We start from the raw sequence: 16,164 nt of genomic DNA on the forward strand, positions 1-16,164 counted from the left end.
ATTGTTTAAATGTGGAGAATAAAATCAAAGCACGAGAATTAGTATCGTTTACTTCGGTAAACAAACAGAACCGTAAGCAATCATGCAAATATTCAAGCGCATGGAGTTTTCATATTTACCTTTTCATTCCGATGAATGTAATCGCGGTTGAGGCAAACGAGCAAACGCCTGAGATGATTATATTCACGCATGCAATAAGTTGGTTGATTTTAAATCAATTTCGATTATGTTCGTTGAAGCAAGTTGGATCATTGAACACGATCATGTTGCCGAATGTAATCGAACGATGTTATGTTCGATTTTTGCTGTTCTCTGATATGTATGTAGATGGTCGTTAGGCAAATTTACAAGGAAACTCCTTTATGAAATTATAGTAAAAGTTAACATGTACATTTGTATATTTAATAATTTGCAGAATTATTATGAAACAGAATATGATTAAAATATAAGTGTTCACTTCGTACATACATATGCTTGCATATTAAAAATATAATATCACCAACAAAGTAAATACGTAGCAGAATTATAAAGAAATTTTTTAAAATAGACAAAAAAACATCAAATATTTGAATTGTAAGGACATAAAAAATCAAATGAGCCTTAGGCAAGGGGGGAGGGGTTTAAACCCCCAAAACCCCGCGTCGCTACGCCCCTGATATAAGCACGGGTAGATATGTAGGGCATGTGAGTTCTCACTAAAATTTTGCGAGTAATTAAACGCATTCTTATTTGAGGTAACATTAAAAGTGTGCGAGGTTTTAACGGTTGTGGATCGATAAGAAATTGAACGGTCCGCGGAAAAGTATTAATTACAAAACTGCGGTATTTGCCGCGCTCAAACATAAACGCTTGTTTGAACATAGGTATATATGTACATATACGTAGTAATATATTTGAAAAGATATATGTATGTATAAATCATATATTGCGTTAAGCTATACAAATGTGATCGTTCAATAACCGCAGTGAAAGTAGAAATTTTGTTATCAAAAGAGGAATTGTTTTAACAGAAAGCAAATTGAGTGAATGCGCAAATAGTTTTGTAAAAGATTTTTACAACCTAAGAAATGAACAAAAAAATTAGCATATTTTCGGAAATGTGATTCGGAAAATAAATATGGATGAAATCTTGGAAAAATACCGATGATAAGTTAAATAATAATAAGATTCTGGAATACCAAACACATACCTATGAAGTGTATTCTTTAATTAATTTATAACCATTTATTTGAAAATATTACAAAAATTAACAAAAAAATATAATATTTATTAAGTTTAAAATATACAATCATATCGATTGCAGTGATTAAAACCAAAAAAAAAAAAGATCATCGAGTTATATAGAAAGAATTTTTTTTTATTGAAAATCCGTTGCTTTTATGCTTAATTTATTCAGAAGCAGAGTTGTGCCGATGATCAACGAAGAGTTTACAAAATGAGTAGATCCCCAAAAGAGCATGTAAGTAGAACTACTGTAAAAAAAAAAATTAGCAGGGCTAAGTTCGGGTGTTACCGAACATTACATACTCAGCTGCCAAATTACAGCTTGCAAAACTTTTAAATTGCCTTCCTTGTAAAATAAGCGGTGCCACGCCCATTGTCCAAAATTTTACTAATTTTCTATTCTGCGTATAAGATCAACCCACCTACCAAGTTTCATCGCTTTATCCGGATATTATTTTGATTCCACCCCATTGGTGGACCGGCTAGGGTAAATTTTTATAAGCGCGTCCGAAGGGCGCCAACGCAGTATGCTGTTCCGCGCAAAAAAACTATAGATCCAGCCCCCGATTTCGGGGTAGTTTTTATTTTCCGCCTTCGGATTATTAATACTGTTGTTAAGACGCTTCCTTTTACACCTTTCCCGATATTTGGATGAGTTTTGGCAGCTGTGGGCTAAAGTAAAGAATCACCAGTTATACAAATATAGCACATAATCTAAGCAATAAATGTTAATAAGTGTCTAAATAGAAGCAACTGGGTAACAAAGAATGCTTAGAAAGATTTGAATTTTTAAACCGACTCTAAAAACTACCCAAACGTAGCCACTGTCCCAATTTGGGAACACCTTTTTAGCCAATAAAAATGACGAATCCCGAAGTGATCCCAAAACAGTAAATACTTTTGAAATAGTCTCTAAATGATCCTTAAATAATCAAGTAGAGATAGTAAAAATGCCCCAAAAGTGTACCGAAATAGTTTCTCGAGATCATCCCAAAATGTTCAAATGTTCCGAAATATGTAATACACGTAGTAATGCCAAGCCAAAATTTTGAGCCAAAAGTTTAAACCATTCATCGATTTAAGCAATTAATCAACCTTGTTTGACCTGAACTGGAAACGTCAAAACTGTTTTGAGACAAAAGCCAAAAAGTTTAAGAAATCTTAAAATATAAACTTGAAAACAACATTTTGTTAAACATATGAACTGTTAGCTCAATGAGCAGAGCACACTACTGTAATTCAGGTCACGTTGGTTCGAAAGCAGACCACCTCCCATAAACCCAGTTCTGCGCACTCATTTTCAGAACAGGTATAACCAAAACTTCAAAGGAAACTTGGTTTGGTCGCATATCGACTGCTAAGTGGAATATCTCGAAAAACGCTATCAGAAAAAGTTTAAATAACGTAGTCGATATGTAGTACAAAAATGTTTTAGATTTAGGCTCAAACTTTTAACGGTGTGTGTTTGAAAAATTGTGTGGCCTTATCTGGGCTCGTATTGCTTTATACGATCCGTGATTGAATTAAATTTTTTAAATCGCAAAAGCACTAAAATGGCAATTGGGATTGAATTAATGTGTGAAATAGTGGCTTCAAGTACTTATTGTATTCCTAATCTTCTATCATTTTTACGAAAAGCTGGACAGATTCATATTTATATTTTGATTGAAATTGGTTTGCGATACGTGATCTTACAACATGATACTGCCCTGGTTTTCCAATAAAACATCAACTAAAAACGAAGCAGCCCGCCCAAGCAATCCACCACAATAAACTTCAACTTTATAACTTCCTATTTTTTTACAATATTCAGTTGTTTTAACGAAACGTATGAGCGTCAATAAAATAATATTTTAATTTTGTTGATTAGCAGGTGGCAAATGCTTTGTTTGTTGAAAAGGACAATAAACCCAATCAGTTTTATTTGTTCAGTAAAATAACTTGTATTGTATGTGTACATAAATACAATTAATGCTAAGAATGATTTAATCACATATCAACAATACGTGTGAATGTGTACATCGGGAAAATCCAATAAAATTAAGAAAGAATTTTAATGTTTTCATATTGTAGCGAATCTTAAGAAGTTCTGATTATTTTGCAGTTTCTGTTAACGTTCGAATCGCTGAACTGTCGAATAAATAACTCAAATATTCGGTATGGCGAAATGTTCTTTATTTACAACTCTTCTGTTCAGTGCTTCACAATTAAAATAATCGCGTATTTCACTTACAGCGTGTTTAAATCTCACTCATTAACTTTTCCTCAGCTTACGCTGTTTTTATACTCTCTGTTGCCTCGTTCGCATATTTATCATAAGGTCTTTTCGCCAATGGCGGCCGCCGTGGTGTGATGGTAGCGTGCTCCGCCATCCACACCGAAGATTCTGGTTTCACGCCCCGGGTAAAAAGCAACATCAGAATTTTATAAACAAGTTTTTTCAATTAGAAGAAAATTTGTCTAAGCGGGGTCGCCGCTCGGCAGTGTTTGGCAAGCCCTCCGGGTGTATTTCTGCCATGAAAAGCTCTCAGTGAAAACTCGTCTGCTTTGCAGATGCCGTTCGAAGTCGGCATAAAATATGTAGGTCCCGTCCCGCCAATTTGTAGGAAAAATCAAGATGAGCACGAGGCAAATTGGAAGAAAAGTTCGGCCTAAGATCTCTTCGGAGATTATCGCGCCTTACATTTATTTATTTTTTTGCTTTTCGCGAACAGCTGCTTATTTATTTCTCCTATATGTATCTTATATTTACGTTTAGTTTACGTTGTAGCAATTAAGACACTCCCTGAAGGTTTTGGTGAGTGTTATCGATGTTGATCGTCCTCTGCCGAATATAGCGTACGTGATCGCTCCGGCAATGAAGAACCATATATATACAAGCCCGATCATTTTGGAAACGATTTAATATGACCAAGTGGAACTTTCCGTCCAAAATTCTAAAAATGTGGAACACGCTGAGATCGGCTGGCTTCCAATCGAGTTCAGAGGTCACGAATATTTCAATGAACTTTCTAATCACATAAAAAGTATTAGTAACTTGAACACTTTAAAAAAGTTTAATTCTTCCAATAAGATGAAGCTTTTTTCTTAATATTTGCATGACATATCTGATACTGGAGCACGCAAAGGCACAAGGCACTAAAGAAAAGAAAATCGGTGTGCACCTGTCATTCCAGTGTTCCAACAACTAACTATAATGGAATTCGGTACTTTCAGCCGATATTTGCTGCTGCTGATCAGAATCACTTGCACTCCGACAGCATTAAAATAATAAAATGTACATATATCGCAAATAAGGCCAAACAAAAGTTGGAACAGGGTGGGATATCATCAATCCTTTCCTTCAGTCCTTTTCAATCTCCCATTATATGTTGAGCTGTGCTGATCGGAATCTTCATGCATTCAGACAGCGTCATTACTACACAAAGTTTGTCGGAAGAGAGGGAGGGGGGGGGGGGGGGGGGGGTGATTGGAAATACGTTCCTTCCAACATCCCAATTCATGTTTAGCTGTGTTGATCGTAGACTCGTACATTCCGGCAGCACAAAATACCAATATAATTGAAAAATATACATATGTTAAAAATTTTGTTACCTTATGCTGGAAGCGAAGCACAGGAGAATTGAAAACGGGTCCCTTCCAACATCCCTTAAAAAGGTGGCTCACAGACTCATCCGTTTGTCATGCTAGTAAATACATATGCTGATCGAAATCACTTGACATTCCGACAGCATATTCAATAGAATTAAGTAATTAATTGTATTAATGAATTGTATTTAGTAGTCTAAGGTTCACACCTAAACAGTAGTAATAATAATAAAATTAAGGGAGTTCTTGAGTAAAATTCTGAGTTAGAGTTCTTTGAATCCAGCCCCTTCAAACTCATTTTTCAGCTTCAAACAAGTTTTCTTTTGACATTAGTTGACAAGACTGAAAACCGCTATAACTGAGAAGTCACAGTTTACACTCACTTTATTCTTATTTTGCACCACCCTAGTGCACATGCCCTAAAAATAAATTTGTTCTCCTAAAAATCTGTTTCTACTATTCGTTAACAACGAATCTTTATTGCAAATAACTCCAAAAATTTCAAATCAGTTACTCACTTTCGTAAAAAAATGCTGAAGTTTTTAATTTGTTTGTCTAGAACGCCATTACACTTAAAATTTTTTTTATCACAGCTCGTAGATCTCAGCTAATTATCAATCATTTGACGCGTTTTAATTTCGCACCTTGACTTGTTTTTATATATTTGTTTTCGTTTTGCTTTTCTTCTATTTTCAGATTTTTAATGTTTCGTAATTATTTGTTGTTGGTACTGTTTCGCTATTGAGTGAATCATTTCATATTTCGGAATAAAACATTTGCTTAATTGCAATATTCAAAAGAGTATCAAATTCCAAACAAAAATTAGATAATTAGCAAATTAAGTTATGCGAAATATTTGCACTTCCCTGCCATCTACAAATAACTTGATATATAGAAAAATTATTCAAATGGCAGCGCTAGTTTTAAATAACTGAAAATTTGGGAAGTCTTCGATATACTTATGGGCGCATAGTCATAGTCAAAATAAAATAGGTTTAAATTTAGATGCAGCTTTTTGACATAATTGTCTATGAGCTATCTGTCAAAAAAGCTCCAACTAAATTTAAAACCTATTTTATTTTGAATATGGTGCCATGGTTTTCAAGTGTTATCTACTTGAAGAATTTGCAGTAGCTATATTGAACTATCTCGCTTCCCTTGTTAATGTCACATTGATAAGAGCTTCTATAGAGGCTCTAGAGCTCATTGATTTAATGTCAAGTACGCAAAGCCTATTTTAACGAGAATTTAAGCCTTTTCGCTTTTCCACAGTTTTTTAGTAAATATTACTACTTACTAATCTTTACAGATATGAATATTAGAGTGCGGTATAAAATAACAAAGGCACTTTCTCTCAAATGAAACCACGTGAACTAATTCCCACTACCCATTTTAACTTATAAACAGTGGGCTTTGCTATAATCTGATTTGAAGATAAAGTACTTCACAACAAAAACATCCAGCACGTAATATCTCTGCAGTCAAAAACCAAAGTAGTCAGCAAACATTCTAGTTCAGTGACTAGGGATTTTTGAGGTTATTATTCATACAAGTTAGTTTATGAATATTCATTAAAACGAGAAAATTTTCTTTTTAATTAATAAACTGAAAACAATATTATTTGATAACTGGATGGTACCAATTTTGTTTTTAAAAAGTTTTTGAATATTTTATTGACTAAAATTTGTGGCGTTATTCATACTACAGTTCATGGTCCGAAAAAATTTAAATGCGTGCGTTAGGGAGAGTGAGAGCATGAGCGTCCCAGCAAGAAATTAAGGTTAAAATATCAACCTACATTTATGAAAACAAACGTTTTGGAGAAACCAACCAAAACTCCATCATGGGACGGTGTTCGTGACACTTGACCTGTCAACAGCTTTTGACACAGTCAACCACCGCGCACTACTCCAAGGGGAAATAACAAAACATCTCCGTAAACAGTACGATCAGGAGGTTCTAATCTTAATCCATACTGAGTCGGGAAATAGCTACGCTAGGTCACGCCTGTAATGTAATGGCTTGGTCCGGGGCGAGGAGGGTGGCAGGTTGGCATGCTGGTAGCCCGGCTGAGGCTCGTCGGCGTTGAGGCGCGGTTCTTTCCACCTCCATCGACCCGCAGTTACAAAAACAAAATTAGAATTATCATGCCTATTTGTGGATAAACAGGGACCATAAAAGGGAATAAAACAAGGGTATGAAAGCAATGAAGAGAAAAAGAAAAGGAAAGCGGTAGAAGACAGGCCGTGTCAGGTGGAGTCATCCCACCCCTCTTGTTCATGAGGCATGAACAAGCTTGAACTCCACTTTGACTCAGATAACCGAGTGGAGTTCTCTTATCCTGACTTCGTCCGTCTGTTAAAGTCTAAAGTCGGGCCTGATACATGGTCTGTCAGTCTAGTAGCAACACCTCACTCATTCCTAGTGTGCCGCAAGGGCAACACCCACACTAACACAAGGAGATAATTAAACCTGCATATTTGCTATTACTTCTCAACCAACGAATTTGAAATAAATAATTTTTTTTTCTATCAACTCGAATTTATTTTTCACAATCTTTAAATAAAACTTATATGCTACCCTGAACCAAAATAGTCAATATTAATCTAATTCTGAATTCAAAAAACTTAAACAAAAATATAAGAAATCTGAAAAAAATATATAAACTTATTAAGGGGCCACCTTTTTTTTACAATTCAAAATGTGGGATTGGTACAAACTTTAATTAAAATTTAATTAAATTAAAACTAGAATAAAGAAATTAAATATGAAAAATTAAACCTCTTAAAATACCACCGTTTACCTATATCACCTATTATAATTCAGAAAGTGTCGTGAGTATTTCCTAGCAGTGATCAACTAAATTGTATAAGTATGTAACATAATAAAAATAAAAAATGTGTACAGAGAAACAAAAAATAGAATAAACAAGATTTATGAATGTATATTACCAATCGTGGAAGTCACCACGCTCATCTGCAGACTAGGTACCAAGGCTGGAGCGGCGGGCGGCTGAAAGTAAAAACAGAAAAGAAGCAAATAGGAACAAAATCCTAGTGGATTTCCTACTCTAATATACAGAACTAAGTGTCCACATGGGTTTTCACCACTTGAAACTTTTAGTTCCGGTTTGCACAAAAAACATGCGTATACACTTTCGCAGCGATCGTGTAAATAAATATAAACAAGTGAGGACGGGACTGTCTTCATACCTTTCAGGAATGGGGCTGAACAATAATCTTATCCCGTTCGTAATCTCCAAATAATCGGATGTATAAGATAATAAATATATAGTGAACAGATGTACATACCCAAACGATTTTTAAGATAAATATAAAATAAACAAGTAAGGAAGGCTAAGTTCGGGTGTAACCGAGAGCTTTGGAGACAAAACAAGGGAAAATAACCACTTAGCAAAATGAACCCAGGATAACCCTGGAATGTGTTTGTATGACAGGGGTTTCAAATGGAAGGTATTAAAGAGTATTTTAAGAGGGAGTGGGCCATAGTTCTATAGGTGGACGCCATTTAGGGACATCGCCATAAAGGTGTACCAGGGCTAACTCTAGAATTTGTTTGTACGATATGGGTATCAAATGAAAGGTGTTAATGAGTATTTTAAAAAGGGAGTGGTCCTTAGGGGGGACTCTAGAATGCGCTTGTACAATTTGGGTATCAAACGAAAAGTGATAATGAGTATTTTAAAAGAGAGTGGGCCTTAGTTCTATAGGTGGACGCCTTTTCAAGATATCGCCATAAAGGTGGAACAGGGTACTCTAGAATTTGTCTGTACGATATGGGTATCAAATAAAAGGTGTTAATGAGTATTATAAGAGGGAGTGGTCCTTAATTCTATAGGTGGACGCCTTTTCGAGATATCACCATAAAAGTGGACCAGGGATGACTATAGAATGCGTTTGTACAATATGGGCATCAAACGAAAAGTGATAATGAGTATTTTAAAAGAGAGTTGGCCTTAGTTCTATAGGTGGACGCCTTTTCAAGATATCGCCATAAAGGTGGACCTCGGCTGACTCTGGAATTTGCTGGTACGATATGGGTATCAAATTAAAGGTATTAATGAGGGTTTTAAAAGGGAGTGGTGGTAGTTGTATATGTGAAGGCGTTTTCGAGATATCGACCAAAATGTGGACCAGGGAGACCCAGAACATCATCTTTCGTTAGTTGGGATTTTGGCAAACTAGTATTCATCTAGTATAGAACTAGTTGGTTTGACTGCAGGGATGATTTGTAGTAGCTACGAAATTCTAACAATTCAGATATTTAAGGTGAGCCCGTTCTTATTTGTAGAAGTTAAATACGGTTCCAATATTCTTAAATCGGAAGTCTTACTTTTATTCAGAAGAGTCTGGTTTGATTTGTCGAGTGATATTACATCGACTGGTGGGGGGATCATCGTGCCATCTTGGCTGTCGTTTCGAAAACGCTATGTCTCGACAATATTTCTCCAAAAGCACTATTTCAAAACTCGTTTAAAGGACGCCATATCTCAGAATATCTGGGAAACTGCGAAAAACTGTCCCAGACGGTAAACCGATAATTAGTCAATAAAAAACTCTAAACATCTATTCTAGTAACTCTTAGTTATGTTTTGAACTAAACACTTATCTAAAACCTCGTTGACTTAAGAAAATAAGTTTAATTTTTTCACTAATTACACTGGACCACGAATTTCAACTTTTTCTCTTTACCAGAAACGCCGTTATGAAATTCGTATGTAAAATCACCCTCTGATTTCGAAAATTGAGTTCATTTTTGATTCTATGGTATCGTTTTTGAGATATTTGTAAATTAACCGTTATTCGAAAAAACGAAACAGATGGCTCCCTTTAATTACGTATATCTCACGAACGGGTCAAGTAATTGCAAACAAGTTTACGGAATCGGAAAGAGATAAAATTTGCTATAAATTCAGCATACATTGTTTTTTGCTCAACCAGACAGTTTTCGAGATATTAGCTTATCATTTCAGATTTTTTTTTTTTTTTGTGAAAAAATATGAAAAAAATTACTCTTTACGAGGGTAGCATTCCAAAACCACAACTTTTTTCCAGATATTTTTTCTTTGCGTAAAGCTCTGTTTAATTAGAAAAAAGATAAGCTATCATCGAAGAAAATCGATGCAAAACTACGTAAATTATAAGCGATCAAATAAAAATACCCAGGTTGCGCAACTTCTATGTATGTATACATACATATATTAAAGGTATAAAGTGCAAATTGGATATTATCCGGATAAACGAACACCATAGGAAGAGTGATTGGGTTGGAAACCTGCTGTAGGCATGTAGTTACAAACATTAATTCCGTCACTTATGGGTGGGTAAGTATGTAGGTAGATTTTCAAAATTATAAGACACATAAAATTTTTAAAGCCTACATCTAAAGCAGGTAGTATTTTCTTTTCCCGGATTCGTATAAAAAGGAACCTTTCTGTCTAGGTAAGATTTGATTTTTTCAATTTTATTCTTGTTCCGAGTATAAATATGAGTTAATGCGCCTTGAAACTTCATAACATCTGCAAGGATCGCCGGAGATAGTTCAGTTCATAAGTCAAATTTCAAAATCGTGATTTATTAAAAAAAAATAAAATGAGTAAAAGGACGCGAGAATTTGAGTGTAATAAAGATCCAAATATGTTCTGTTTCATGTGTGGCCAATATACTATCATAAGGCGACGACGAGTGTTCTCAGATCATATGAAAACTTTATACTCCAAGTATTTTGGCATTGAACCTAAAAATGCTGAAAAACCATGGACACCGAACACTTTGTGTACATCGTGTCGAGTAGAATTGATTCAGTTGGAATCAGGACAACAAATAAAATTTGATACACCAATGATATGGAGAGAACCTACTTGCCATTCAATAGAGTGTTATATTTGTCAAACAAAAGTACTTGGCGTTGGAAGATCAAGAAGATTAACCTATGCCAGCGTACCTACGGTGACATTACCAGTACTACATTCAAAGGCAGTTGCGGATCCAGTTCCATTGTCAACAGTAATATCTGAGTGCGGGGAATTAAATTGTACTAAATTTCGCATGGGAAACGAGAGAAACGTTCTGTCACAAGCACAACTTAATAATTGGATAAGAGATTTGGAACTATCCAAGGAAAAGGCCAAGATCCACACTTCTCGTATGCAACAATTTAAATTTGTGTCATCCGATATTAAAGTGATATATTGTAGAACTCGTCACGAACCATTTTCCAAACACTATACCAAGAAAGGCAGTATATGCTACTGCAACGAAATTCCTGGTTTATTCAAAGAGTTTGGTCAAACATATTATTCAAAAGAGTGGCGATTATTCATAGACAGCAATAAACTGAGTTTAAGGCTGTATTATTGCATATTGGTAACAAAAAGCCTTCTATCCCGATCGCACATGCAGTAAATACAATGGAAACCTACGAGGAAATGCAAAAACTACTCAAATTTATCAAATATGAAGAGCATGATTGGAAAATATGTTCTGATCTCAAAGTAGTTGCAATGCTATGCGGTCTACAAAGTGGCTACACCAACCACTGCTGCTTCCTCTGCAAGTGGGATAGCCGAGCTCGTAAGGACCACTACGTCAGAAAGGATTGACCGGAAAGAGTCGAGTTTACCTTTGGTGTGGATATCATCAAATACACCCCTCTTGTCAAGAAAGAGAAAATCATACTTCCACCCTTACACATCAATCTCGGTCTCATTAAAAACTTTGTTAAGGCTTTGGACAAAGAAGGCGAAGCATTCGACTATTTGAAAACAATTTTTCCAGATATTTCTCAAGCCAAGATAAAGGAAGGTATTTTTGTTGGACCACAAATAAAAAAGTTGATCAACAATAATCAATTCAAAGGACTACTCTCACCAGTTGAGGCAGCAGCGTGGGAATCCTTTGAAAAGGTCGTTGCTTCTTTTCTCGGTAGACACAAAAGCCCTAACTACGAGCAGATAGTGAACGATTTAATCAATAATTATGGGTAAATATTAAAGGCTTATTAAAATTAATTTCCCAAAATTCTATAACTTGTTTACCCAACTAATATTTTCTTTCCAGGCGTAAATATGTCCTTAAAAATTCACTTTCTGCATTCACATTTGAGCTTTTTTCCGGCAAATCTTGGCGACGAAAGTGACGAACATGACGAAAGGTTTCATCAGCAAATGAAATTAATTGAGAATCGATATCAAAGATTCTGGGACGTCTTTTATGACGTTAACTGTTTTCTGTGAAAATGGGCGAAATCGGTTGATGCCTCGCCAAGTTTTTATACACAGTATCTTTAATGAACTTAGTTCACGTGCTTACTTGAACTCACTTTATCTTGGTATGAAAAATGAACGAAATCCGACTATGACCACGCCCACTTTTTCGATATCGAAAATTACGAAAAATGAAAAAAATGCCATAATTCTATACCAAATACGAAAAAAGGGATGAAACATGGTAAGGTAATTGGATTGTTTTATTGACGCGAAATATAACTTTAGAAAAAACTTTATAAAATGGTTGTAACACCTACCATATTAAGTAGAAGAAAATGAAAAAGTTCTGCAGGTCGAAATAAAAAACCCTTAAAATCTTGGCAGGTACTACATATATAAATAAATTAGCGGTATCCAACAGATGATGTTCTGGGTCACCCTGGTCCACATTTTAGTCGATATCTGGAAAACGCCTTCACATATACAACTACCACCACTCCCTTTTAAAAGCCTAATTAACACCTTTCATTTGATACCCATATCGTACAAACACATTCTAGAGTCACCCCTGGTCCACCTTTATGGCGATATCTCGAAAAGGCGTCCACCTATAGAACTAAGCCCCACGCCCTTTTAAAATACTCATCAACACCTTTCATTTGATACCCATATCGTACAAGCATATTCTAAAGTCACCCCTGGTCCCCCTTTATGGCGATATCTCGAAAAGGCGAACACCTATAGAACCAAGGCCCACTTCCTTTTAAAAATACTCATTAACAATTTTCATTTGATACCCATATTGTACAAACAAAGTGTAGAGTCACCCCTGGTCCACCTTTATTGCGATACCCCGAAAAGGCGTCCACCTATTGAACTAAGGCACACTCCCTTTTAAAATACTCATTAACTCCTTTCGTTTGATACCCATATTGCACAAAAGAATTCTAGAGTCACCCCTGGCCCACCTTTATGGCGATATCTCGAAACGGCGTCCACCTATGGAACTAAGGATTACTCCCTTTTAAAATACTCATTAACACCTTTCTTTTGATACCCATCTTGTACAAACAAATTCTAGGGCCACCCCTGCTCCACCTTTATGGCGATATCTCGAAACGGCGTCCACCTATGGAACTAAGGATTAATCCCTTTTAAAACACTCATTAACACCTTTCTTTTGATACCCATATTGTACAAACAAATTCTATGGTAACCCCTGGTCCACCTTTATGGCGATATCTCGAAAATGCGACCACCAATGCAACAACTACCACTCCCTTTTAAAACCCTCATTAATACCTTTAATTTGATACCCATATCGTACAAACACATTCTAGAGTCACCCCTGGTCCACCTTTATGGCGATATTTCGAAACGGCGTACACCTATAGAACTAAGGCCCACTCCCTTTTAAAATACGAATTAACACCTCTCGTTTGATGCCCATATTGTACAAACAAATTCTAGGGTCACCCCTGGTCCACCTTTATGGCGATATCTCGAAACGGCATCCACCTATGGAACTAAGGATTACTCCCTTTTAAAATACTCATTAACACCTTTCTTTTGATACCCATATTGTACAAACAAATTCTAGGGTCACCCCTGCTCCACCTTTATGGCGATATCTCGAAACGGCGTCCACCTATGGAACTAAAGATTACTCCCTTTTAAAATACTCATTAACACCTTTCATTTGATACCCATATCGTACAAACGCATTCTAGAGTCAACCCTGATCCACCTTTATGGCTATATCCCTAAATGGCGTCCACCTATAGAACTATGGCCCACTCCCTCATAAAATACTCTTTATTGCCTTTCATTCGATACACATGTCATACAAACACATTCCATGGTTTCCCTCGGTTCATTTTCCTACATTGTTATTTTCCCTTATGTTATCACCATAGCTCTCAACTGAGTATGTAATGTTCGGTTACACCCGAACTTAACCTTCCTTACTTGTTTCTAATTAAACAGAGCTTTACGTAAAGAAAAAATATCTGGAAAAAAGGTTGTGGTTTTGGAATGCTGCCCTCGCAAAAAGTAATTTTTTTCATATTTTTTCATAAAAAAAAAACAAAAATCTGAAATTATAAGCTAATATCTCGAAAACTATCTGGTTGAGCAAAAAACAATGTATGATACGTCTATACCAAATTTTATCTTCTTTCCGATTATGTAAACAATTGCAATTGCTTAACCCGTTCGTGAGATATACGTAATTAAAGGGAGCCATCTTTTTAGTTTTTTCGAATAACGGTAAATTGCAAATATTTTAAAAAACGGTACCACAGAATCAAAAATGAACTCGATTTTCGAAATCAGGGGGTGGTTTTACATACGAATTTCATAACGGCGTCTCTGGTAAATTTTGGCCGTCGACCAGTGTTATCAAAAAACTTAAATACTTTAAATTCCTTCCTTGTTTGTCTACCGACACAGATAATATGGAAGATTAAAAACCAATTAATAATTTTGTAGTTATGTTTTATCCAAGCAAGCAGAATATTTATTTAACTTTACTACATACAGAGCAATACCACAGTATGTAAATATTATACCCTGAAGCAATAGGCACTAATACTAAGTTAGCAGCAGAACTTAATTTGAAATTGGTGTAAGTGCATTATACGCATTCAAACAGAAGTTGCTGTATGAGGTGTTAATATTTGCAAGTTGTTTGTTGTCGTTTTGTAAAGTATAAACCATTTTAAAAAATAAAGACTTGGCGCGGTTTACCTCCGAAGAGATTTAGGTCGAGGTTCTCTTTCAATTTGCATCGTGCTCTTTTTTAATTTTTCCTACAAATTGGCGGAACGGATTCTACATGTTTTATGCCGACTCCGAACGACATCTGCGAGGCAAATGTATTTTCACTCAGGAGCTCTTCGTGACAGAAATTCGTTCCTAATGTTTGCGAAACCACTGCCAAGCAAGCCGCGGTGGACCACGCATGGACAAACTTTTATCGGCTGGATTTTGATTTTCGGAACTGTGTCAATGTTACCTCGTATATCGTAGAATTTTATATGTAAGATTTTACATGCGCAATTCTAATTTCCTAACAGATCTTCAAGCTCTTCGCACTCACGTCTCTCATCATTTAAGATGCCCGGATTTCATCTTCAATTCACAGGAGCGTTCGCACGCCCTTTCGGTTGCAATTGAGCTTTCTTTCTTAATTGTAAAAGTAGTTTTTCGTGATCACCGGATACCAATTTTTTTAATAGTGGCAATACGATGTGCTCTAGAGCATTAGTCGTCAGCTAGCGAAATAATTTTTCACGCACACTTCACACATATTATTATTCTCTTTCGTTTAGTCGTCGCTGAATAAACAGAGTAGCAACATCAAAAGAGCTTATAGTATATTTGCGCTTTTCCAAAAATATATTTTGTAAACAAACTCCCATGCGAAGAATGTTTTAATGATAACAATTTCTTTGGTTTAAATTTTTCATTATACTATGTCTCCACGGCACCAAAATCAAGTTGATTTCGGAAGACTCTTTCTTAATTTCAGCCGAAATTAGGTATAAATTAGCTAATTTCGTTATGTTAAAACTGTCAAACGAAATTAGAAATTCTTCTTAATTTCATCGTAATTGGACCCAAATTATGTGCAATTTACAGAGCGACTCTGTGGTCGATTACAATTTACACAAAATAAAGGATGGTCTGCCCGTACTAGCTGTCAAATTTCAAAAACATACATATGTGTTTATCATGAACGTTTTAATTCGGCTGTGGGAAAAAAAGCGAAAACAAATGCCATTTGAAATTATGCAAAAGAAGAAGCATAATCGTGTGGACAGGAATGTAATTTACGAAATCATACAACCGAAATCGTGTACCGTGTAGACATAATATTAGACATAAGCAATTATTTCTTGAATTTTAACAAACATGCGTGCATGTGTCCTACCACATCGCTTTTTTATCAACAAATGAACCACTACTACTACATGATTTTAGTACTAACACAGCCACAGTTTTGGTGGCCACTGCTCTAGAAATGTACATGCTATCGGGTTGACTTGAGCTCTCAGAGAACTGGTTGCAGGTTTTCGATGTCCAGCTTTCTTTTGTCTTTGGTATTTTTTAAGCGTGCATAG

The 16,164-nt window shown here is 35.6% G+C and overlaps 1 protein-coding gene across 1 annotated transcript in view; it reads left to right on the forward strand.

Annotated features, from left to right (window-relative positions):
- Nucleotides 1–756: 756 nt before the first annotated feature.
- The window catches only part of Myo28B1 (Myosin 28B1), a 35,821-nt gene continuing 20,413 nt past the window's right edge, over nt 757–16,164 (forward strand). Inside the window, 1 exon segment of the mRNA XM_067767942.1 lies at nt 757–1,459. Within this exon segment, the coding sequence (XP_067624043.1) occupies nt 1,436–1,459 (24 nt within the window). The 5' untranslated portion in view covers nt 757–1,435.

The sequence above is a fragment of the Eurosta solidaginis genome, chromosome 2 (genome assembly GCF_040869045.1).
Source record: "Eurosta solidaginis isolate ZX-2024a chromosome 2, ASM4086904v1, whole genome shotgun sequence".
Taxonomy (NCBI): Eukaryota; Metazoa; Arthropoda; class Insecta; order Diptera; family Tephritidae; genus Eurosta; species Eurosta solidaginis.